Raw genomic sequence first — 27,553 nt, 5'->3', positions numbered from 1 at the left:
TGGTAATAAACAGATCAGCCTCCTAACCTACTTTGCATATTTCCACTCAATAATGTCTTATGGAATAGTTTTCTGGGGTAACTCACCACTTAGATATAAAGTATTGATTTCATAAAAGAGAGCAGTGAGAATAATTAGTGGTGTTCACCCGAGGATGTCATGTAGGCACCTATTCAAGGAGTTAGGTATTTTAACTGCACCATCAGAGTACGTATATTCGCGAATGAAATTAGTCATAAATAATCCATCTCAACTCGCGAAGAACAGTGATGTTCATTCGTACAACACTAGAGGAAAAATGACCTTTCCTATCCGTTATTGAAGCCGTCAATTGCTCAAAAAGGAGTACATTATTCAGCAACAAAAATCTTTGATCATTTGCCCAACAACATAAAGTGCCTGACAGGTAGCAGATCAAATTTTAAATCTAGCTTAAAATCATTTCTTTTGGACAGCTCCTTCAATTCCATGGATGACTTTCTGTTTCAGAACTGGTATTAAAAAAAAAAAAATGGACCTCTAAATGTAGTTGCAGGTGTAGAACTAAAAATTTCAGTAATATTAACATTAACACTATTCATGTGTGTGTTTATATATATCGTGTAATCTGACTTATTCCACATCATATCGATAAAATAATCATGAAAATGTTATCGGAACATGACATAACTAAACTAAACTAAACTCGGTCAGTCGATACTGGGACGGTTAATGGTGGTTGTGGATGGTACTTTTGAGTTGTGATCCAAGATTTCCCGTATGTGCTCAATTGGAGACAAAACTGGTGATTGAGCAGGCTGACGCAACATATCGACACTCTGTAGAGCATGTTGGGGTATGACAGCAGTATGTGAGCAAGTGTTATCCTGTTGGAAATCAGGCCTTGAAATGCTGTCCACAAATGGCACCATAACAGGTTGAATCACCAGATTGACATGCAAATTTGCAGTCAAGGTGCATGGGGTAACCATGAGAGTGCTCCTACTGTCATATGAAATGGCACCATGGACCATACCTCCAGGTGTGCTCCAGTGTGTCGAGCACACAGGCAGGTTGGTTGCAGGTCGTCAGCTCGGCACCTCCTAACCAACACATGGCTGTCACTGGCACTAAGGCAAAACCACCTTCCATCAGAAGAAAACAACCTCCACCCTGCTCTCTTGCTTGAAACCACTGAATTGCAAATAGTGGTGGTTTGGGGTCAGTCGAAAGCATGCTACATGGCGTCTAGCTTGGAGCTGTTCTTGAAGCAACCAATATGTTGTTGTGGTGCCATCTGCTGCTCAGATCACTGTAGCAGATGTGGTATGATGTGCCAGAGCCATACACTAAAATACTGAACATGATGCTCTCGGTAGTGCCATATGGCTGACCGGAGCTCGTCGTCTTGTGACCATAAATTCTTGTGGCCACTGCTGGCAACACTCAAGTTTCCTGCAATATTACAGAAGGTACATGTATCTTCTCATAGCCCTATTAAATGACCTCGTTCAAAGTCAGTGATGTTGGTAATGACATCTTTGTCATCTTAAAGGATTTCTTGACTAACGTCAACTCACCATGTTCAATCTCAAAGGTAACTAACTGTTGTTATCATCATTAGCAGCAACAGCAACAGCAGCAGCAGTAGTAGCTAGCATACATTTGTCCTGTATGCTATTGTTCTTCAGTTTGACAGTTCATTAATTGGAGAATAATTTATGGTTTGTAATTCTTGAAGTATTCTCAGTGGATGTAACATTCCATCAGTTTTTGGCCATGTGTATGGAACATCAGGAAGGTCTGAACTCTTGAAAAATTAATTTTACTTTTGCTGCAAATTTCTGTCTTAGTAGTTTTTTTAATTGTGCCATCATTTCACTGTGAAACTAGAACCAAATTAAAATAAGCTGAATTTTTTTAGTTACAGAAAGTATTTTACATGCAACATGTTTAGCAGTTTACATAGATGGATCAGAAGCAAACTGCATCATATGCCATTGAAGTTATCAAATTGTTTCTTGAGTGTTGCAACTCTTTTAGTGCTGGGTAGAATTGAAATTTATCTGTTGTCATAGCAATGAACTCATAACAACACTCCTTCAGTTATGTGAGTGTTGTTGACCAAGTGCATCATTGTTAGACAGGTCTTCATGACCCATTCTTGTGTGACCACAAGAGTAATTATTTTACAATATGATGGTCAGAAGGCAAAACTGATTACAAGACAGTTACACAACGACGAACATCTTCAAGTTGGCAAATTCAGAAAAGTAAAAGTGAGAACATGCTTAAATTTTCTGCCCCCTCCCCCCCATACAAAATTTAGTGCATTAAGTGACTGCTTAGTGTACTTACATGTTCGAACCAGTTGTGTTGTTAGCCTTTGACGCATACACTGATGCTAACTGTGGATGCCAGACTTGACGGAGAGGAATATCATTCAGTTTAGTGATCACCATCAAATTGAGAACAGTATGTACACAGCCGTCCCAAATCTGAATTGCCATACTTGTGAAAAAAGTAATATTGCTTTTGAGTAATCACTGACACTGTTTATAAAGGTTTCCTAAACGGACAACTGGCTAGTACATACTTTTGTACAAACCCTCCTTTGATGTTGCTCCTCTTCTTCTTCTTCTTCTTCTTCTTCTTTTTAAAGCTCTCATGAATGACAGAATTGAAGACTTTTTCTGGTGCACCATATTTTCTATTTTAGAGGTAGCACTCTGTTGAATAGTGGGTGCTGTGTAACCCCTTGACTATATTGGGGCAGGGGTGAGACAGCTGTCGGTGGAACCACTCTCATCACATGAAGAGCTCTGTTGACACCCACCTGCTGCCTTACCTATTTCTCATCTTGTGTTCTTATTATTCATGGTCCAACTGACGTCCATTACATTTTTAGCTTTCTCACTTTCACTGTTCTGAATTAGTCGACTTGAAGATATTCTTTGCTCTGTAACTGTCTTTGCCATTCACTGAGCTCGGGGGGGTGGGGGAGGGGTTGGGGTGTCAGATGTGGGGTGGGGTTTTTCTTGCTGTTCATACCCTTCTCTGTAAATTATTTCTCAGCTCTAGCATCAGTATTGCCTTCAGTGCCTCAGTCTCACTGGTTCTGTATACTTTCAGCAACAGAACACATAATTTGTGGAAGTCATTAATTCCATATAAACTACCCTTGGATCAGGGGACTGATGGCCTTGCTGTTTAGTACCTGAACCCCAATCAACCAACCACCAATTTTGGAGACCTGATGAATCTGTATCCAAGGAGGATTGAAGTGAAAAGATTCTTTCTCCCAATGGATGCCATATGTGACTAGATAGTCTCTCGCCATTGTGATAGAAGACACAATGCTGCCTCCAGTGTTGAGAGTTGTTCCATCTGTGATAATGATTGACATACTTTTGCTGTGGCAGTTAGTGCAGATAGAGGCATATCTGCTACAGGGCATTGTATTGTAGAAATTGAGGTGGTGTGGTCTGGCATCATAGGTTCAAGTGAAGAAGAAGAAGATATGGTTGTCTCTTATGATACCTTCTTTTATTTATCCTGACTATATCTTGGCAATTTGTGTCATAGGCTGACATTCTTTCAGGTTCGCCAGGCTGTCAAAATGATGTAATGATCTTTGCTCAGCCATTTAGTGGAGCTGCTTAAGTAGAGGAATAATCTCTGTAAAATTACTTGAACATTTGTAACGCTACTGCATGTTACCTCTTTTCTTCTGTTACTCTTCTGAGAGAGTGTGGTATCTAAAGGACAAAGAAATTGACAAATAAAGAAACCATTAAGAATTCCATAGATAATTAATCCAAAGATGCCTGTTGTCTTTACAGTTTGATAGTTTACAGCCTCCCTCCCTGTACAAAATGAAATTCCTTATGACCTTAATGTTGTTGTTGGCACATTGAGATGGTTGTCCATCTTAAAGACCACAAGCAATGAACTTTCATGTTGTATGCTTGCTGAAATATTGCCATTGAGTTGATGAGACAGTTTTGCTGAAGCAGTGGAGTCCTCCTTTGCTGGTATTTGTTCATTGTTGAGACACACACACTCACACTCACACTCACTACCTTGCAATGATTTGTTAATGTTCAAAATGCCAAGATGCTCTGTGATTTGAATATGTTGGAAAGCTGGCTGGGTAACTTTGTCCAAAGGTTGGAGAAATGTAAGAAAATACCACCTTCAATATCGTCATGCATGATAAACCACTGCAGTGTTCGGACTTTTAACTTGAGGAAACCTATATTTTTTAATTGTCCCTTTTCTTAAATTCCACTTGGATGTACCCGCAGATTTCATGGCCATTACTACAGCTCAGTTGCTGGCTGTGTCTAGTAAGCTTCACTGTCAGCTGGACTTTGGGCTCAAACTGAGCTATTCATACGGTACAAATTCTGTCTTTCATTTATTTTGCACATATTGAATGATTTTACTGTTTGTGCAATGAGATTCTGCAATATGTGAATTATTTTAGATTGTTACTGATACTCTCATGTGACATTCATTATTACAGGGTGACTCTGTGGTGATGTTACAAACTTTCATTGATGATGGAGAAAGGTAAATGTATCAATTTGCGGTAAGAGACCCTGGTCTGGAAATGACTGTGTCACAAGTTATAAGTGAAAATTATTCTGGTATATCTGACAGTGGACCTCTTCTCCCACAAGCTCTTTGCCCTCCATATTTTGGGAGGAGATAGTATGGAGTTAAAGAGAAAGTTGTCTAGTAAACATCATCTCTAAAGTGCATATCTTAAGATCTATGTGAACTTGTTCATGTTTGCTATTGTGAAACACATCTCTTCTACTGAAGATATGTATTTTCGAGCCCATGTTTACTAGATTTTTGTTTCGGTCCATGCTATCACCACCCAAAACACAGAAAACAAAGAGCTTGCACTGGAACAGATGCAGTGTCACAGCTATCAGAATGATTTGAGCTAATAACTTGCAGTGCTGGAGGGAGAGGCAAGGTCTCTTGAGGAGTACCTGCTGTACGTTTTTGTGAATTGCAGCGAGCCCTCATTAATGCCAACTTTTGTGTGTGGCACCTCATGTTCTGAACACCACCACCCCCCTCCCTCCCAAACCTCTGCACTGTTGTTGTGTAGGATGGATGAACGTGATGACAGTGGAAGGGGGGAGGGGAGGGTAATTGTGCCCACACACGGAACATCCGCCGTAAAACCAGTCACAGGGTGTATGCTCGCATCCAGAAAGCGTCCTGGGACCTCTACTGTTCCTGATCTATATAAATGACCTGGGTGACAATCTGAGCAGTTCTCTTAGACTGTTCGCAGATGATGCTGTAATTTACCATCTAGTAAGGTCATCCGAAGACCAGTATCAGCTGCAAAGTGATTTAGAAAAGATTGCTGTATGGTGTGTCAGGTGGCAGTTGACGCTAAATAACGAAAAGTGTGAGATGATCCACATGAGTTCCAAAAGAAATCCGTTGGAATTCGATTACTCGATAAATAGTACAATTCTCAAGGCTGTCAATTCAACTAAGTACCTGAGTGTTAAAATTACGAACAACTTCAGTTGGAAGGACCACATAGATAATATTGTCGGGAAGGCGAGCCAAAGGTTGCGTTTCATTGGCAGGACACTTAGAAGATGCAAGAGGTCCACTAAAGAGACAGCTTACACTACACTCGTTCGTCCTCTGTTAGAATATTGCTGCGCGGTGTGGGATCCTTACCAGGTGGGATTGATGGAGGACATCGAAAGGGTGCAAAAAAGGGCAGCTCGTTTTGTATTATCGCGTTATAGGGGAGAGAGTGTGGCAGATATGATACACGAGTTGGGATGGAAGTCATTACAGCATAGACGTTTTTCGTCGCGGCGAGACCTTTTTACGAAATTTCAGTCACCAACTTTCTCTTCCGAATGCGAAAATATTTTGTTGAGCCCAACCTACATAGGTAGGAATGATCATCAAAATAAAATAAGAGAAATCAGAGCTCGAACAGAAAGGTTTAGGTGTTCGTTTTTCCCGCTCGCTGTTCGGGAGTAGAATAGTAGAGAGATAGTATGATTGTGGTTCGATGAACCCTCTGCCAAGCACTTAAATGTGAATTGCAGAGTAGTCTTGTAGATGTAGATGCATATGCTGTGTTTGGCGTTGGCTGGATGGCAGGAGATCTTCTGGAGTGGCATGATCAGCTGCTGGGGGTGGCTTTACTATGGATTGCAGCAGCTGGACAGGAGCCAGCACCGATGACACAGATGAGGACTGCAACGATGTGCTTGGTCTGTGAACAAACATTCTAAAGCAGAATCACCGATATACGTGCATGCACTGCGCAGTTGGTATTGGTGGCAACTCAGTAGCCCAGCAGGACTGTGGACGACATACGACGAATCTGTGATTGCCTTGGTAATGACTCCAAGCTCCTAACAGTATTGCTTGCCGAGGACTTTGTGAAACACTTCATCATGTAGTTGAAACTTCGTCCAACCATGCAGAACTAATTGTTTCCGTAGTGTACAAATAAGGTATAACAGGGTACGGTGCCTTGGGGCATGTAACATTCTGCCAGTGACTTCCCATCATGTGGCAAGGAGGGGTAGGAGGACAGGAAAATTTTTGGAGCTGGACCCTTTGAGTGGGAGGAACAGTTTGTCCATGTGACTTCTGAACATTTGAATGAACCTTTCATATTTACTGTTAGACTATGGGTGAAAAGGTGCAGTAGCCACATGGTGTGCACCAATGGCGGCACAAAACTGTTGAAAATCAGGTGATACAAATTGTGGACCTTTGTCTGAGACAGTGACCTCAGGAAGTCCTTCCAGACAAAAAATAGGAGACAAATCCAATACCATACTTGCAGTGGATGTCATGATGACAGCAAAAGGAAATGTATTGTAAGCATCTACCACTAACAAACATTGTGTGTTCCAGAATGGACCCACAAAATTGATATGAATGTGCTGACAAGGTCTGAATGGATGTGGCCACTCAAGAAAGGTCACTGCGAAGCTGACAATTGTTCCGTACAAACTTTCCAACTTGTGGTCATTTTCCCAAGCTGAGCATCTATGCTCTGTCAAGTAGAATGATGGCTGGCAAGTTGCTTCATGTGAACTACGCCCCAGTGACCTTGGTGCAGTAAAGACAGAACTTACCACAATTGGGATTGAGGAATCACAACCTGTACGTCGTTGTTCCTTGTATGCAGTAGCATACAGCATTGCGTGAAAAGTGATTGACAATGCGAAAAATAGTGTCATCTCACTGGATGGGAAACTTCTTTCAAACTGTGTGGCCACGTGTGGCACACATGCTGCAAAACTACCTGAAGAATTGTGCCAAATGTTCAGAGGAAAATTTTGAAGACATTCAATATAATGAGAATCGATTTGAAAACATGATTCTGCATGAGAATCAAATGCTATGTCAGTACCACTTGGTAGCTGAGACAACATGTTAACTTTCAACTTTTGGGCAGTTGGTCTGTACGGCAACTCGTACTGATAATTAGACTATATCAGAGTCCAACATTGCAATATTTGCACCATCTGAGGTGGAACAGGCTTGGCAAGGTTGAACAAGGGTGTCAGATGCCAGTGATCTGCCAACAAATAGAAATTCTGACCATACAAATACTGGTTGAATTTTTGTAACACCATAGATAATGGCAAGTACCTCTTTTTCAAGCTAACTGTAGTTACACTACAGTTTAAGAGTTTTTGAGGTAAAAGCGATAGAGCTGTCAGAAGAAACAGTGTTACAGGAGAGCCAACTGCAACCCATAAGAAGATGCGTACACAGCTAACACAACAGGTTAAACTGGTCAAAGTGAATCCGACACCTGTGACTTAGCAATGCGTCTTTCAATTGCTGAAACGCGAACTGGCATTCCTTGAGCCACACATAAGGAACATTTTTCTGGCACAGCCAGTTAAGTGGAGCAGCAATTTGCATATTGTTAGAAATAAATTTTATATACTGGCTGAGCTTCCCCGTGACTCCTTACTGGCAGATGTCTTAATGGAAACCAAATGGAATGTAGTTGGATATATAACCTGTGTGTTTATTATGTGACGGAGCAGTTTCATTGTTGCACTTTAACCCATCTGCAGAAAGAAAGTGAAACAAACGGTTCATATTTGACAAATGTTCCACAGGCATACGACCCGTGATGACAATATTGTCCAGGTAGTTAGTCCGAGAAGGGACCTTTGATGTTAACTGTTCCAGGAACTGTTTGAAAATGGCAGAAGCTGAAGTGCTTCCTAATGGTAGTCTTCAAAACTGGAACTAACCTAAGTGAGTATTTATCACAAAGTGTTGCATGGTCTGTTCGTCCAGCAGTAATTTTATGTATGCCTCTTGCAAATCTATCTTTGAAAAGTATCAGCACTGTCCCAGTCTGTCCGTCAATTCCTCTGGACATGGAGGAGGAAAAGAATCCACTACAGTGTGTGTGCTGTCTTTACGGTGACAGTAAATCCACAAACATAAACCACGTGAAGGCTTCTTCAGAATGACCAAGGATGATACCCATTGGCTTGCAGAAATCATTTTGATAACCCCATTGCCTTTCCAACGTCACAGTTTTTGAGCAACTAGCTCATATGTTGCATGGGGGACAGGTTGTGTGTGAAAAAATCACAGCTGTGCATTGTCCTTCAGTGATATGCACTTGAAAGTCTTATGCCCCTTATTTACTTGCTTCAAATAGTCCATTGTACTTACTACACAAGTCATTAATGTTAGTGTGAGGCACAGAAACACTGATTTGTAACACATTGTTCTGAATGCATATGCTGAATAAATCAAGTGAATCTAACTCGGATATGTTTGCGCTGTTTTTTTAGAATTGAGTACATGAAAAGAAACACACTTTGTCACTCCTTGAAAATTTTCTGGCAAACTACACATATTGAGGACTGGAATTCCTTGTCCATCATAGGCAGACAAAATAAAAGTAGGCTTCTGTAGTGATGGGTTACTGATTATGGCATAAATGTCTTTATGTATCAGGGAAACAGACGGACCACAGTCCAACTGTAACGTAATTGTCTGTTATTCCACTTTTAAATGAGCAAAACATTTGTTTCCCTGCTGGCGTATTGTAGTGGAAGCTTTCCACAATGTAGAAACTTTGGTTCAGTTTGCACCTGGGTCGCATTGCCTGCACTGTGAACACTTGGTGACAGTGAAGCTGTGGTCGCCACACACTAGAACAACAGTGGCTGCCACCCCTGCACTTCCTGCCACATCATTCAGTTTGAATGTATTCATCATGTCCACATTGAAAGCAGTTAGGACAATATTTATGATCATGTCTAGAAAAGCACTGAGGATACGATTTTCTCCAACACTTTTGTAACACACACCATGTGCAGAGAGACTGAAAATATTTGCTTCTACACGCCTTGTTTGTCTGAGCTCTCTTCTGAACTACATGAACACTATTCTGTGAATGAGAGTGAGTGCCTGGTACACTACATACAATTGAAACACAAGGAGCATTAAAATCAACCTCAGCTGAGTCTGCAATAGTCTGACATTCCACTGTAGACAGTACTGTTTTAAGTGAGCATCAGGCAGTTTTAGAATTGCAGCGTGGGTGCTTGCATCAGATACATTCTGTGTGATAGCATCATGTAATGTTACTTCACTGTAGTTAATTCCACACAAACATATGAAATCTGCAATGCTTGGTGAGACCTCTGAGAACTGCTATCCAGTGTTTGACTTTCTGAGCAGGTTGCTGCTTCAGACAAAAAAATTTAAAACTTGCGGCTGTCGTAATATTTATCTAGCAGTTTCAGAAGATTGTTATACGTGACTTTGTTCGGAATGGTTTTGCCTCACAGTGTCACAAGGAGTTCATAAACTGTAGGACCAGAGGTGGACAAAAAGTAAGCATAACACTCCATACCTTTTATTTTGTAGGTAGCAAAGTGTGCCTCTAATTGGGCCCTGTAGTCAGACCATTCTTTGTCTTGGCTGTGGTATAGGTGAAATTTTGGAGCAGCTACTGGCATCAGTGCTGCTTGCTTGGTGAGTATTCACATCAGTTGGCTGATAGTGAGTAGCAGGCATTCAGTCTTCTGCCCCTGAAATTGTGCAATTTTGGTGAGAGACATTTCCCATGACACATGACATGGGAAACTGTGGTTTCTTTGATTGCTGTGGGAAAATGCTCATCAAACTAGAACACATGAAATATTAGTTCACTTCATTACATAAGTGAATAAAAGATTTACTGTACTTCGACACAGTTCTTTGCCAGAGGATTGCTTGATACTTTACAACTTTCATTGACTATGAAAACATCACTTGTTGCACATATTAACAAATTGTTCTCTTGAAGCATAGTGTTCCACATTTACTAAAGTACAATTTCAACTGGCAAAAGAATGTGCCATGTGGTATGTACGAACTCAACAAAGTTCATGCAAATAAACGTGTTTTTTTCATTCTTATACCTTTCAGATGTCGTGTGTGAAATAGTGTGACAAAAGTTGAAAGAAATATGTAATTAAAAAGAACTGAGCTGGAGTTGATCCACAAGCCACAGATCCACTGATCATGGAGCTTGAACGCTAATCACGTGACTGCCACCAGATCATGCTCGGAGTCGCAACGCATAGGCACATATTCGAGGTGTAAAATTTCTCTTGTGATTTTCTCTAAGTTGCCTAGGCAGTATGCTTTACTACTTGGGCCTTATGTTGTCCTAATGGACCACTAAAATGTATGAAGTTTGAAGTAAAACTCTGAAGCGAATGTCGTGGCCTCCCATTGTGAGTTCTCCATATAATTTATCAATCCAGTTACACATCAGTTCAAATATTTCGTAATGTGGAAAAATCAGGCTTTCTGAAAGTCAAGAGTAGTTATTCATCTTAGAACACCACTGTAAACAGCTTTCTGTATAATGTGAATTTGGAAGTTTGCATATCATAGTTTCTGAAATTGTTAATGATTTTTATGGAGGAGCTGTTCTACCTCAAATCAGGTTAGTTTAATATAAAATATGCTGCAAAATGTTGTGTTACATTAAGCTAAATCATATGTATCGACAGTTTTGTGTATCAGTTCCTGGTACAGCTTTAAAATAGCATTAACTCGTGCTTGCCTCCAGTCTCTATAAGCTCTGGTGCTCCACTGGTGTACAGTACACAATCTCTAAAAGGTCAATCACTTAATTATTCAGAAAGAGTTTCATTTCTGTCAATAATAGCAGTACAAAATTTTTCATTGAAATTATCAATTCCTCATGGCCATTGCCTCATCAGCTTATTAGATATAATTCTCTAATTAGTTGTATAATGTAGCTTGACAAACTTCTTATCTTATACAGATCTGAAGATGGCAATGTATAGCCAAATGACCATTATAACAACAAATTGTATTGTAATCATTGACTGAAAGGATAGTGAAACTTTTATAACATTGTCTCTCATACTTTCGGTCAGTTACATTTCATAATCTGTATAGAAACTAACAAGGACTCCTCCATAGTATGTGTACACACCCTTAAAAGATTAAATGAGAGTAAGTCCAGTTTAACTTACAGATTTTACATTCTAACAAAGTTAATCACAGAATATTGTACCAGGAATTCTAATAACAGTTCTGTTCTGTACTCCGTATTCACACTCACTGTAGTCATCCTCATCTACCAACACATAGCCCCATATTAATTTAATGTCATTAATTGCATTTCATTTCTGAAAACATTTGTTAAACATTTTACAAATAAAAAAATATAGTCTCCTTCCATGGAACAATTGTTCAAAACAAAATTCAGTAAATATAAGAGGCAGTCAAGTGAAAAAGGGACATGTGGACAAAGAAGTAAACTGTTTATTATTTCAAAAGTAATTGCCACTATTATTATTACATTTATCTCACTATGAGACAAAATTGTTGACACCTTTGTGGGAAATGTTTGCTGTTACTTATGGAACCATGATTGTACACAGGCATTCAGCTCTTCATCCGAAGTAATCAGTGGGCATGGATATCTTTCTTCAGGGCTCCAAAATGTTTGCTGTTACTTATGGAACCATGATCGCACAGGCATGCACCTCTTCATCTGAAGTAAATCAGCGGGCATGGATATCTTTCTTCAGGGCTCCAAAAAAATGTGGATATTATATGAGAGATAGATAGGACTATTTGGAGGATGCACAAGGGCTTCTCAGTACAACTTCTGTAACAGTCTCAAAACAGCTGTGGCAACTTGTTGGCAGAAAATCATGGTTCCATAGGCAACTATCAACATTTGGATGATAATGTGGTCTGGATGGAATGTAAAGGGCTCAGGGATGATGATGATGATCTCACACAGGAATTTGGTGAGATCTCTGTGGATAAGACACTCATGTACCTTCAGGAGAAAGCGCAGGCATGAAATAAGCCTATAGCTGTGGAGAAGTAGGAGGTCCTTATTGGGTTTAGGTAGGGTTATAACCTGTAAGTTTGCCAAGCAGTTGGGATGTAGGTTAGGGAGAGGTACTGGTTGCATGTAGTGGTGGGGTATGTGATTGTGGTAGGAGGTTGGTACTTCAGGTATGGCACACAGATCTTACCAAGACCAAGGGATTTATTGTTTTGTAGCCATCAAATGTAGGCATACAGAAGGTGCTTGGACACCAGTGTAAATTCTGTCTTTGTGACTTGAGCAACCTGTCGAACTATTACTTCTTCCTGCCCATCTCTCTTATCATCTATGATGACATGAGTTCGAAATTGTGATTCTAATGATGTTGCAATACTTCATCTTTTTTCTCATCTTTGTAAACTAATCCATTTTCTCCTCAAAGTGACCTGTTTACCCTGGGAGTAGCCTACTGCACTGTCATGATAATGCTTGGTTCATGTCTTGTTCTGTGTCTTGAATCATTGTTCGCAGCAGAAGCCTCTATGCTCCTGTAGCTTTAGCTCACCTGGGCTTCCAGCCATCTAAGCAGACGAGAATTGGTGAGATCTCAGTATTACAGCCATTCCCTCCTCGTGTGTCATTTAATGACTATAAGTCCCAGGAGTCAGGGTGCACATCCCTAGGAACAGGTTTGGTGGTCAGCCTGGTGCTTATCTCTCGAGCATGGGTCTGGAGGACATCTGTCAGATACTTGACTGCCTAACCCACATCACTTTCAGTCTACATTTGTGATATGACGTATGGGTGGTGGCACATTCCAGGACAGATGGGCTGTGGTCTTGAATCCAGCTCATAGTGAACTATTGCTGCAGTCCTCAAAGGCTGTCCCCTGCACAGGAAGATATCTAGGATATATGGCCTGAACAGGCTTGGTAAGGGATGTGAGTAGGCTCCTTAGTAGCAAATACCCATGTGGAGGGACCAGCCTCAGCAAACCACCTCAGTCTCCGCCTGCTGCCATTTTCGCTGCTGCATATTGATAATCTGGTGTCAAATCTTTCATCTCACAGGGATGACAACTCTACTGCCAGAAATGCTGAGGCAGTTGACCCCATCGACCGAGTAACTGTGAACATTGAATTGATCGGTCAGCGATAGATGTGTGTCTGTGATAGAGGCAATATCTAGAGTGTGCCAGTCTAGAGACATCTGTAATTGAACTACTGTATCAGCAATGCCATAGACATTCTGATGTTGTATTAAAAAACTCGGAATTATGTTAAAGTCCATCAACAAACAGTGCCATTGCAGCTTGTGCAAGAATCGTCACTTTTATGAATCAATCCTACTCAGGGCAGACCACTGACCATCAGTATTATCATGTTCAGGTTGATCCTTGCAACAAAAATCTGATCGCTGTAGACTCTAGCATTAGACTACAGAGATCGTTACTGGTGCCTGGCACCTCCTGAGATGTTGGTTATGTGGGATGTGGAGTGACACTGGCAGCATCTCTGCTAGCTGTGGCCACCTGGGGTGGTGAGGGTAACAGGGTTGGGAGCGGGCACACCTGTGACACTGCTGGAGAGATCATTGTGACAGTAGAGGTGGAGGGGGAAGCCCAACCATTCCACGGACGCGTAAGTACCAGAAACTGACCAAGCTGCAGTTCGAACTTTGCCTACTGCCAAGTTTTCTGTCCGGAAGTGGCAGTAGCTGTGGTGGCTGCTTTCTATAGCCCCTGGTTCTGTTGCAAGCTGTGGTAAGCCTTGAAGTCATGGTAGTACACTGAGTGTGAGCCGTTGCAGTGCAGATGTCTGTTGTGTTCCTCTCTGTTTTACACAGTTTCGTCAGGTGGTGGTCTGCCCACCTAATGAACTCTGGGCTCTGTGCTACAATTCTTACTAGTATGGTTGAATTTATGGCAGCAGTGACACTGCCCAGGACCTTCAGGTTTGTCATACCTCTCTGTCCTTAACCCGAAGCCAAGCAGATATCTTAGTCTAAACACCCTTTGTGCTTCGTTGTTGTAGTTGTTTACCAGCACCGCCATGAGATTTGGCTCCTTCTTGTGGCTGTTCAATCCTTTCCCAGGCGGAGTGGGTTTCAAGAATTGCTGTACTGATGACAGCTTGAATCATTCCACAACTAGTGCCTCTTTTAACATCTTCTGTCCTTGCATCTATTTGTAGGATCTTTTGTTACTATCCTAAGTGCCTGTTTTGACTCCATTGAATACGAGTGGAATTTGGTCTCTCGGTCCTATAATTCTGCCCTTATCTTTTGATAGTCCTCTATGGACTCGGCTTGTATTTTAGTAGTCCAATGATGGTAAACTGCTGTCAACTTCCACTTTATGAGTTCTTGCAAGTCCTTGACAAGAACTGTATTGCCCCTGGGTATAGGGATGGATGGTACCTACTCCTTCTTTTTCCTAACTGCTTGTATACCACCCTCAAATTTGGCATCCGCATTTTCTAGTGTAGAAAAAAAGTTTGCAGTTGGCACATTAGCTAGCACTTTCTCTATCCTATCTGTACCCTCTGTGTCCTTCCTGCTCTCGTTGTTGATCAACCTACACTCATTGTAAAAGCTGACCTATTCCTCTTGCACCAATGGTAACGTTGCCATGTCAATGATAACTGTTGTTTTGTGATGCCGTACTCATGTTGCACGCACTCTGAGGAGTGCTACAATGGACTGTGATTTGGGGTTCCCTTGAAGACCGTGCCGAAACTGAGCTCACAATCTGACATTTTGTTGTGGTGCTACTATGGGACATTGGTTGATCCTTAATTTTTACTTTTGTAACTAGATGGTAGATACACTATGTGATCAAAAGTATCTGGACACCTCGAAAACATAAGTTTTTCATATTAGGTACATTGTGCTGCCACCTACTGCCGGGTACTACATATCGGCAACCTCAGTAGTCATTAGACATCGTGAGAAAGCAGAATGGGGCACTCCGCAGAACTCAAAGACTTCGAATGTTGTCATGTGATTGGGTGCCACTTGGGTCATACCTCTGTAGGTGAGATCTCCACACTCCTAAACATCCTAGGTTCACTGTTTATGATGTGATAATGAGGTGGAAACATGAAGGGACACATACAGCACAAAAGCGTACAGGCCAACCTCGTCTGTTGACTGACAGATACCACTGACAGCTGAAAAGGATCGTAATGTGTAATAGGCAGACATCTATCCAGACTATCACACAGGAATTCCAAACTGCATCAGGATCCTCTGCAAGTACTATGACAGTTTGGCAGGATGTTAGAAAACTTGGATTTCATGGTCGAGCAGCTGCTCATAAGCCACACTTCATGCCAATAAATGCCAAACGATGCCTCAGTTGGTGTAAGGAGAGTAAACATTGGACGATTGAACAGTGGAAAAACGTGTGGAGTGATGAATCATGGTACACAATGTAGCGATCTGATGGCAGGGTGTGGGTATCACAAATGCCCGGTGGACATCATCTGCCAGCGCATATAGTGCCAACAATAAAATTTGAAGGCAGTGGTGTTATGGTGTGGTCATGTTTTTCATGGAGGGATCTTGCACCCCTTGTTGTTTTGTGTGGCACTATCACAGCACAGGCCTACATTGATGTTTTAAGCATCTTCTTGCTTCCCACCGTTGAGCAATTTGGTGATAGCAATTGCATCTTTCAACACGATCGAGCACCTGTTCGTAATGCACGGCCTGTGGCAGAGTGGTTACATAACAATAACATCCCTGTAATGGATTGGCCTGCACAGAGTCCTGAACTGAATCCTATAGAACATCTTTGGAATGTTCTGAAATGCCGACTTCGAGCCAGGCCTCACCGACCGACATCGATACCTCCCCTCAGTGCAGCACTCCATGAGGAATGGGCTGCCATTCCTCAAGAAACCTCCCAGCACCTGATTGAATGTATGCCTGCCAGAGTGGAAGCTGTCATCAAGGCTAAGGGAGGGCCAGCATCATACTGAATTCCAGCATTACCAATGGAGGGCGCCATGAACTTGTAAGGCATTTTCAGATAGGTGTCCATATACTTTTGATGACATAGTGTATCTACATGAGAGCCAGTTACTACACCTTGGCAAACATAAGTATATGTGACTTGGAAATAAACACCTAAGGGGGAGCAGAGAGGATGCCCCGTGGCAGTAAGGAATAAAATGGCATGGCAACGGCAATGCCAAAACGAGCACTTGAGAAACATACCTTTACCTCCACCTTCTCCAGTAGAATGGGAATGCTATGACTGCAAGACGTGCACTTATAAGGCATGAAATCGACATCTGTGCAACAGATGCGGTTGTGAAACATGACAATTTGGTGTTGAAATAATCCTCTTGGGAGACTCGTAAGGTGGCAATACAAAGTTGTCAAACTGTGAGGCAGTACACTCAGTACAACTGTTGCGCTGCATGTACCTACAGCCCTCCTTTCTCTCGCTCTCTATATTATATAAACTTTCTGTGTAGGAAAGTGGATATTACCACTTGAATTAAAGCACTCATTTTAGTAGTGACTTTGTAGCCAATACTTGAAATTTATGGATGCGTTATTTGCTCTTATTGCACATGGTACATGGAATGACTTTTTTCTTTTTTATGGTATTCTCTTCTAGTGTCAGTTCAGTGAGGGAGACAGAGCCACCAAGCACATCTTCCACCCCAACTTGTATTCTTTGGGGAACCTTTACCGGCGCACTTCACTCCGCTACTCTACCCTCGCATGTGTGTGTCCTGTAAATTCTTATATTGACTTTCTTAGTTAACAGTTCTTTTTAAATTGTCTTTTGTGATAGCATCAGAGCACTTAACCCAATTCTATTAATATTAATTGCAAAACTCCTTTATTGGATTGTCAATTATGAGGATAAATGAGCAAATAACCACAGTGTCGAGTCCCTTGGAAACCTCATTCACTACTGCCATGGGTAATTCATTGAATGTCAGGAAACATGACACATTGTTCACCAACTGACTGTTCATTTCATAGCATTGTGACCATCACAAAAACTTTGTGTGTGCATGAATGGGCATAGAACAACTTTCGGCCTTGGACAGCCAGTAGTCAGTTGCTGAGCATGCTTCCTACAGCACATCTCAAGTGACCTGAGTGCTTGTTACATCACACTCGCTATATATATGCTTCGACTCTGGAGATGGTAACTTCCCTGCAACAAATTCTCACATCCCTACACCATCCTAGTCTTAACCTCAGTTAACATATAATGTTTCCCCTCTTTCATTTTTCATCAATATTATTTTTTTTAATTCCATTTTCAATTTTTCACTTAGTTTCTATATTGTATTTTAGTTTCTTTATCACATTTTACTTCCCCCCATCACCCAAACTCTGGTTTTATCTTGTGATTTTCCTCTTAGTTTTGAATTCCACTATTCATTTCATCTCTCTTCTTCTTAATCTCTCTTTACTTCTCACTCTGTCCTCATATCACCTCTGCACTTAGGCAGGAATAGTGTTTACTAATGTACTGTCTGTGACTTTTTGCCCACTCTGAAACTCGAAGGAAGGAAGGAAGGAAGTAAAGTAAAGTAAAGTTCCAAATGTTTGGCTAGTTTTTTTTTTTATTTTTGTGTGTGTCAATTGGCAGTATTAAGAATTTCTTCTAATGCCAATAACTATTGTCCAGCCATTCTGTCTCGTAATTTAGAATGCTACTTTCATGTCATTGTATGTTTTCTTCAATATTTCAAGTGAGGCAGCTGTGCTGCTTGACATTACTGTTTTTTCCCCCCTCCTTCAGAAAGACTTTTGTGTTTCCCCAATATCCCCTATGCAAATTGCTGTCATGTAGCTTCAGCTTTAAAAATGAATTGCTGAAGATATTTTTCAGTTCAGATTTCTTTTGTATTATGTAGAGTGAATATATATAAAAAAATTTAAACTGGGAAACAAACTTCTGCATTTAATTTGGCTTATCACTCTTGTTACATTCCTTGGAAAAGCAGTGGAGGGCAGCGGTAGAAGAGGGAGAGTCAGTGCTGGAATTACACTCCTGGAAATGGAAAAAAGAACACATTGACACTGGTGTGTCAGACCCACCATACTTGCTCTGGACACTGCGAGAGGGCTGTACAAGCAATGATCACACGCACGGCACAGCGGACACACCAGGAACCGCGGTGTTGGCCGTCGAATGGCGCTAGCTGCGCAGCATTTGTGCACCGCCGCCGTCAGTGTCAGCCAGTTTGCCGTGGCATACGGAGCTCCATCGCAGTCTTTAACACTGGTAGCATGCCGCGACAGCATGGACGTGAACCGTATGTGCAGTTGACGGACTTTGAGCGAGGGCGTATAGTGGGCATGCAGGAGGCCGGGTGGACTTACCGCCGAATTGCTCAACATGTGGGGGGTGAGGTCTCCACAGTACATCGATGTTGTCGCCAGTGGTCGGCGGAAGGTGCACGTGCCCGTCGACCTGGGACCGGACCGCAGCAATGCACGGATGCACGCCAAGACCGTAGGATCCTACGCAGTGCCGTAGGGGACCGCACCGCCACTTCCCAGCAAATTAGGGACACTGTTGCTCCTGGGGTATCGGCGAGGACCATTCGCAACCGTCTCCATGAAGCTGGGCTACGGTCCCGCACACCGTTAGGCCGTCTTCTGCTCACGCCCCAACATCGTGCAGCCCGCCTCCAGTGGTGTCGCGACAGGCGTGAATGGAGGGACGAATGGAGACGTGTCGTCTTCAGCGATGAGAGTCGCTTCTGCCTTGGTGCCAATGATGGTCGTATGTGTGTTTGGCGCCGTGCAAGTGAGCGCCACAATCAGGACTGCATATGACCGAGGTACACAGGGCCAACACCCGGCATCATGGTGTGGGGAGCGATCTCCTACACTGGCCATACACCTCTGGTGATCGTCGAGGGGACACTGAATAGTGCACGGTACATTCAAACCGTCATCGAACCCATCGTTCTACCATTCCTAGACCGGCAAGGGAACTTGCTGTTCCAACAGGACAATGCACATCCGCGTGTATCCCGTGCCACCCAACGTGCTCTAGAAGATGTAAGTCAACTACCCTGGCCAGCAAGATCTCCGGATCTGTCCCCCATTGAGCATGTTTGGGACTGGATGAAGCGTCGTCTCACGCGGTCTGCTCGTCCAGCACGAACGCTGGTCCAACTGAGGCGCCAGGTGGAAATGGCATGGCAAGCCGTTCCACAGGACTACATCCAGATCTCTACGATCATCTCCATGGGAGAATAGCAGCCTGCATTGCTGCGAAAGGTGGATATACACTGTACTAGTGCCGACATTGTGCATCCTCTGTTGCCAGTGTCTATGTGCCTGTGGTTCTGTCATTGTGATCATGTGATGTATCTGACCCCAGGAATGTGTCAATAAAGTTTCCCCTTCCTGGGACAATGAATTCACGGTGTTCTTATTTCAATTTCCAGAAGTGTATTTTACCTCTTTCAGCATAGACAGTTTTCAGCCCAGTACTAAAAAATGCTGAACTCTGGTGAAGTAATGATCTACAGTGAAAAGGCACAGTTGTTAATGACTCTGCAGCAGTCATGAGACTAGAAGTAATATATATTTTATGCACTATTTAAAAAAAAGTTGAATATCCAGAAACATAAATTAGATAATGTTTATTCTCACCCCTCTAGATTTATTTGAGAGTGCCCATTGACTATCACGTATGTATGTGTAATCACCATGTAAATAACTGTGTATGTAACTGCAAAAAGTAAGATTTTTGTAATGCATTTATGAAGATAAATGTTTTGATAGCTTTTGTACTTTTTGGTAGCACTAAAAGGGCAAGCATTAACTAAATTATATTTGTGGAAATAATATGTTAAGTGCAGCAACTCAGTGTTTTTTGGGCGGAAAGGAGAGTTTTGTGGTGGGGTAAGTGTACACAAATTTTCCGTGAGAGCATGTGGGAAGTACCGGAAGTAAGCCAGAGATATAAACATTTTACTGTAGTTAAAGCATGTGCTGGTCTCAAAAATGCATCTCTCAAAATGATTTTACATTAATTTATCCATAAATAGTAGTTTTCCAAGGGTACAGCAATGTGTACGTGTGCCCCATTAGGTGGGTTAAGTGTAGACTCATGAGTAAACTTGCCCCTTTGAGAAAAAGATCATGAAACAATCTCTAACTTTAGAAAATTGAGGCTAAAGTATTGTTTTGAAAGATACAACTTTTTATTGCATAATAAAGATTCAAATACCAACATTTATATGTAAATATGAAATAATACATCAACTCTAATGCAGATATTTGGTAACAAAACTTGAATAAATGATGGACAACATTATACGAAATTATCACTGTAATAAGGCACTGTAGCTACTCAGGTCATCTCGAAATCCAAATGCACCTCTGAATTCACTCCAGCTAGATTGCAGTGCATGTGAAAGTTTCTTCCACAATGTCGTCCTTATGAAAAAACACATCCCCTATTGTCTTGATAGACTGAAGTGCTTTAGGAATCCTTTTATTGAAAAACCTGCTTGATTGACAAATTACAAAATCACCTTTTTGTATAGACGTAATCAATGTGGACATGCCACTGTCGTGTCTCAGATTCTGACAAAAAATTCCAGTTGCACGTGTTTTCACTTTTATAAAGGAACATTGTACTGGACTCTTTGGAAGAAGAATTAGACAATGTTAGTTATCTTTTCCCTGCGGTTTTAGATTTTTGGTTCTTAGCCTTGGACACTTCATCTGCTCTTCGCGTCTTCTCATTAGCTGCATCCTCTTCCGCTTTAATTGCTTGTTACAACTTTTGTCTGTGTGGATTTGATGTCACGTGGGTTGATTTCGAACTTTTCCTAGATTGTTTCCTTGCTTTTTGGATATGAGGAATAGGAATGATATCCGACACTGATGTGTGACTACTTGAGAGCCACATACACTTGCCTCTTTTTTTTATTTATCGTATGTTCGATTTCTTCAAACTTACAAGTTTTCACCTTCAGGTAATTAGAGTTTCTAGTGAACAGGAACATTGTAAGATGTTAACACTAAATTAATTAGAACAGTCCAGTTTAATTAGTATGCAAAAAAGTAGAAATTAAGTTGTACCAAGACTACAGTGAAGATGAGAAAAACAGAACTTACTTCATATTATGATGTGCACATGCTGGCTGGTGCTCAGGCACTGTTCTTTCTCATTTGACAGTACTACCAAACTAGTAATGCTGCATTGCTGCCAACCAAAATTTTCGGAACTGAGATGTGACAATACTTACTCTCTAGATGTTTGTACCAAATCATTCATAACACTGTGATGGTTTCTGTTGACCTACTACCATAAGCAAATGCCAGGATGGATTTAGACCCTTCCTATCTCATCCTCCATCCACTTCCACACCACCCCAAAAAGTTCACTTTCCTCCTTCATTTGACTGATCCTGTAGTAAAACCTTACCTATGCATATTTCTGGTACTATATGCTCCAGTCTCTCTGGAAAAACATATGTAATCAAGAGGATGTCACCCTGTAAGAAAACACACATAATCTGTCAACTGACCTGTAAGTTTGGTCCAGCATTTTACATTGACATGTCAGCTTTGAATACATTGGTTAGAAAGACAAACTGCTTTAGCAACAGCTCATATACTGACGCTGATCAGATGTGGATCATATCAGTAGTGACTTTGGAAGTACCAATGTTAGGAGTTGGTATCCAACTGAAAATGGTTCATCTGGTGAAACACATACCAAAGTCCATTTATGGGCTCTGGTGCTATTAGAAAGTCTACTGTTTTCTACTTTTTGTTTTCATTGTTTAACTTCAGTTATATATATTTTTTACACGATTGCATTTACCTACTGCCATATTTTTATCTTTTCCTTCTTAATGCCTGTTTTACCATATGGACCTCTCTGAACCATATTTATTTCTGCTTTCCTGATGTTATGTATCTTCTTTTTGCAGTTAGGCAGCATTAAAGTACTTCTTGAGTTTAGCACTCGCATTAGACCAACTGATACAAATAGCTCTTGGTAGTTCTCTAGTACTTCTCTTTGCCACCTATACTGCTTTCACTTTCTTTCTTTCTTTATATTGGCTATTATCCCCTACATCCTGATTAAGGAATTTTTAAAAATAAGAAAGCTGAAACCTTTTTCTCTTTTAAAATTGTGTGTCTTGAACCTGCTTGAATTTTTCCTGTATCAGTGGCTGCTAAATAGATGCTTGTCTCCTTTGTCAAATTTTATTCAGGATATTATTTAGGTATAGACTTCAGAGAATAGAGAAATCTGTTCCTTTTATCTTGTGTTGTGACAAGTGAGAGGTGTTGTTAGTAGACTACATAAATAATCCCTTTTCCAACTTCTATCGGTTGTGTGACTTGGTTATTCTCATGAATCTGCTAGTGTGGAAACCTAGTAACATATAATGCATAACAAACATGAATATTATTGTCATGTCATCTTACAGTGATTTGTGTTAAATTTTTGCAGGAAACAATTACCCCATCTGTTCAAACCAAGCAGGTTCCTCGGTGAGTAAACATTCTCTGGATCATTTTTATCCTTTGATGTGGTGTATATCTCTTTAAGTTCATTCTTAGATTCAGTTTTAACTGCATGTGTGTGAATGTTACTTTATAAGGGCAGTTAAGGAAAAAGTGTTAAAGACTTGAGATTTGGTAGTTTTAGTGATTTTTGAAGTGTGTAACATAGTGGAAATGAGTAACCATGTCCATATAGGAAATGTTAATGCAAAATGACCATTTTACATTCAGCTACAAACAGAGTAGTAGTAGTAAATTACAAAACATCAGCAACAACAGTAATAAAAAAAATATTTTCAGTTTCAATTAGGAAACATAGTTACATAGTATCCTGGTGTGTTACCATTACCATTCATTTGAACGCTGCACAGTGCTGTGTTAAATAAACTAATGGTTTGTGGAACCATTTAGGTCTCATTACCTCTTGTTAATTTTTTGTTACCTACTTTATTTGTTTCATTTTGCCTTTCACAGATACATGTGTTCTTGTTTCCATCATTCTGTGTACAGAATACGTCACTTACGTTCTAGGACCTTGTCCACAAAATGTTAATTCAATAAGACTCTGGGTCCTTACTTCTTGTTCAGCAGAATCTTACCTGTCTCCATGTGCAAGGTTGCAGAATTGCAATTTTGCAGCAACTGTCAACTTCAATGTAGCTTACTGAAACTACAGTGGCGGAAAATTGTTCATTGAAGTGATATTGTCAGTGTGTTGTACAACCTGATGGATCTACAGCAGCTTTGGTTGGAAGGACCACACAAAACAATAGTAGGAAAAGCAGTGCCAGACAGAGATACATAGGAAGAATCTGAAGGAAATGTCTCATCCACTAAGGAAGTGGCTTACATTGCACTTGTTTTACCAATTTTTGAATTTTTTTCATCAGCCTGGGATCTTCATTAGGTCACACGCGAGACAGATGATGGAGAAGATCCAACGAGGAGCTGTGCGTTTAATCATGGACGTGCTTTGTAGGCATGAGAGCATTACAGAGACGCTTAACAAACTCCAGTGGCAGACATTACAAGAGAGGTGGTGTTCATCACAGAAAGGTTTAGTGTCTACTATTGAAATTTTCAGCAGTTTCTGAGAAAAATTGCACAACATATTACTTCCTCCCACACAAATCTTGCCGAATGACAATGAGAAGAAAATTCGAGAAATTCGAGGTAATACAGCAGTGCACTGGCAATCTTTCTTCCTGCATACCATTTGCAAGTGGTATGAGAGGGGGCGGGGGGGGGGGGGGGGTGGCAGGGGATGGTCAGCCACATACTGTTTGGGAGCTTTTGGTGTATGAGGAGGATGAAGATGCAGAATGGCCACCACCAAACTGTGGTAAATCTCAAACTTGACCATAAAGTTGCTGAAGATGCTGCACACAACAACAATGTTGGCTTCAATCATTACTTCACTACACAACCCATTTGAACATTCCATTCCAGCATAATTTTCTCTGCATTATGCCCTTGGCAATTCTCTCTCCAACATGTCCTGCACTTTCACAATCCCACTGGCCTCTTAACTTGTTCCCCATTGCATTGCATTACCTTACTTACCTTCACCATTCTTTCCCTATCCACATCACATACTGCCTCCCCCCACTTCGCATCCCCCCCACACACCCCGCCACCCCGCCCCCCACGACCCCGCCACCACACCCGTAACCCCACCCCCCCCAACCCCCACACCTGTAACACCCCACAGGCACCACCCCCAAAAAACCGAACCCCCTCTCCCCCCCTCTCCCCCCTCTCCCCCTCTCCCCCCTCTCCCCCCTCTCCCCCCCTCTCCCCCCCTCTCCCCCCTCTCCCCCCCTCTCCCCCCCCCTCTCCCCCCCTCTCCCCCCCTCTCCCCCCCTCTCCCCCCTCTCCCCCCCCTCTCCCCCCCCTCTCCCCCCCTCTCCCCCCTCTCCCCCCTCTCCCCCCTCTCCCCCCTCTCCCCCCTCTCCCCCTCTCTCCCCCTCTCTCCCCTCTCTCCCCCTCTCTCCCCTCTCCTCTCCCCCTCTCTCCCCCTCTCTCCCCCTCTCTCCCCCTCTCTCCCCCCTCTCTCCCCCTCTCTCCCCCTCTCTCCCCCCTCACTCCCCCTCACTCCCCCCTCTCTCCCCCTCACTCCCCCTCACTCCCCTCTCTCCCCCCTCTCTCCCCTCTCTCCCCCTCTCTCCCCCTCCTCCCCCTCTCTCCCCCCTCTCTCCCCCCTCTTCCCCCTCTCTCCCCCTCTCTCCCCCTCTCTCCCCCTCTCTCCCCCCCCTCTCCCCCCTCTCCCCCTCTCTCCCCCCCTCTCCCCCTCTCCCCCCTCTCCCCCTCTCCCCCTCTCCCCCCTCTCTCCCCCTCTCTCCCCCCTCTCTCCCTCCGCCTCTCCCCCTCTCCCCCCTCTCCCCCCTCTCCCCCTCTCCCCCCTCTCTCCCCTTTCTCCCCTTTCTCCCCCCTCTCTCACCCCCCTCTCTCCCCCCCTCTCTCCCCCCACTCTCTCTCACCCCCTCTCTCTCACCCCCCCTCTCTCACCCCCCCCTCTCTCACCCCCCTCTCTCACCCCCTCTCTCTCACCCCCCTCTCTCACCCCCCTCTCTCACCCCCCCTCTCTCACCCCCCCTCTCTCACCCCCCCTCTCTCACCCCCCCCCCTCTCTCACCCCCTAGCTCTCTCACCCCTCCTCTCCCCCTCCTCTCCCCCCTCTCTCTGCTCCCTCTCCCCCCTGTCGCCCCCCTCTCTCTTGTCAGTTGGTTCTCTTCACTAGGAATGCCTATGTCCTCCATAAATGAGTCTGTGAATGGTCATATGATGGTATGTTTGTACGATCCTCCTGCATCCATGATTTCTTAAACACAAAAATGGAAACTTCATCATTCCTATCACTGTCTTCAGTTCCCATCCCATACTGGTCAATATGTGACTGAATCAGAATTTTCTCATGTTTTCAGCAAGATCTTTCACTAAAGTATTGCAATGGAAGTTGTCACCATCTTCGCACATCAGTCTTTTTTTGGATAACTGAATTTCTGAGTCTGCCTCAATCTCTGTTTCCTCAGCATATTCCAAATTTTGTTATTAAACCACGGTGTGCCTTTTCAATCCTTAATCCAATTACTCAGCACACACTTCCCAAGAGTGTTTGGGTGTTGCCTGTAATTCCTCATCGTCTGTAATCTTTGAACAAAATGATGTCCATTAATTGTTTAGCAACTGATTATCTGCTTTTTCAAGCATAAAATGCCTCTAACTTTTGTGATGGATTTATTAACTTTAGTAACCATTGTAAAATGTCACAATTAATAAAATATTCTTGGCTATTATTCTGTAATTGGATGGCTATCCCATTAAAACCTAATGTTTTGTCCCCATCTGCGAAGTACATTTTCAAGGGGGCTCATAGCTTCTTTGAATGTCCAGTTCATACTGTGGCTCACTACTGACTCATCTGCAGAGGACATTTCCTTTAAGTGTCTGCTTCACACCTTGGCTGAACTGCGAGCCAAGGTGTGAATGAGACACTCAAAGAAGCTACAATCCCCCTTGAAAATGTCATCCGCAGATGGAGACAAAATGTTTGTCTTTAATGTGAGATATGTCTGACCATGGCGTAATAGCTTGGAATATTTTATTAATTTAGTAACCATTGTCATTATGATACCATGATCACTATTCCATTAGTCAGTATTCAGACTGTTGTTAAGGTCAGCCTGTTGTTAAGGTCAGCCGGTTTGTAGTTAAAAGGCATAAAATATGTGCATTGCATGTGGTTGTTGAACTAGCCACCTGAGACAATTTTCGGAAAAAGTGTTTATAACTACTTCGAAAGACTATCCACCCATACTACATGCAGCTAATCCATAGGTGTCCCAGAGTATACTCACTAGATTAAAGATGCCCCCAACTAATCTTGCATGAAATTCCACACTATTGAGCAGAGACTTTCTTTGAATGATTCTACAACTGTTACATCAGAACTGGATGGTTGACAAAAATGTCTGATGATTAACTTGAGTTGACACTGTGTGTGGCACATAGGGCGGCAGCACCAAACACATCGGGTCTCTTACACATTCAGAAAACTTTGAAAATACTGTACAGTGCCAACAACATTTAATTAAGTATATTGTTAACATCAGCCATATGCCAGATAATTCCTATTATCTTTTACTTTTTCAGAGCCCCAGCATCTGCTTACTCAGTAATTGCTTGAAAACAGGGTGAACAGCAGTGGCATATTTTGACAATGTTAGATGTAAGCTACTGATTTCCCCAATGATTTGAAGGTGTACCCAAAAGCGATTAGTTTCTTTGTGATACCTACAACTTAAAGTATGATACCATGGATAATATAGACCCTAGAATGTACCACCATAAGTTTTACTTCATTCTAGAAGTCTATGCATTGTTTATCCAGATATACACAGGGCAGTAACAGAATTGGATACACATATATTCATAAAAAAAAAATTTTGAACTTTCGAATGAAAACAGTATTTACACACCAGAGTTCTCAACCATATTAAAACTCTTCCATAAGAGAGGCTCTCATCTGTGATGATTCCCTAAGCAGCATATACACAATAACCAACTGCCACCCCCTCACCCTCCACTATCTTATCATCCAAAGACTATACAATTTCAACAGGACAGAGGCTATTACTGTATTTCTTTGAATACAAAGTCACGCTGACATTCCAGCAA

At 42.2% G+C, this 27,553-nt stretch overlaps 1 protein-coding gene across 5 annotated transcripts in view; it reads left to right on the top strand.

Moving 5' to 3' along the window:
• LOC126299616 (inner nuclear membrane protein Man1) overlaps positions 1-27,553 on the top strand; it is a 315,326-nt gene that overhangs the window by 106,343 nt on the left and 181,430 nt on the right. For all 5 annotated transcript variants that reach the window (XR_007552835.1, XR_007552834.1, XM_049991654.1 and 2 more), the window contains one exon: positions 22,824-22,864. Coding sequence is in view for 3 of the 5 variants with exons in the window: in XM_049991654.1 (XP_049847611.1) it covers positions 22,824-22,864 (41 nt within the window). In the remaining 2 variants the exon portion in view is untranslated. The remainder of the gene's footprint in view (positions 1-22,823; positions 22,865-27,553) is intronic.

This window comes from Schistocerca gregaria, chromosome X, assembly GCF_023897955.1.
Source record: "Schistocerca gregaria isolate iqSchGreg1 chromosome X, iqSchGreg1.2, whole genome shotgun sequence".
In the NCBI taxonomy this organism is placed as follows: domain Eukaryota; kingdom Metazoa; phylum Arthropoda; class Insecta; order Orthoptera; family Acrididae; genus Schistocerca; species Schistocerca gregaria.
This window is presented reverse-complemented; position numbering and strand designations above follow the sequence as displayed.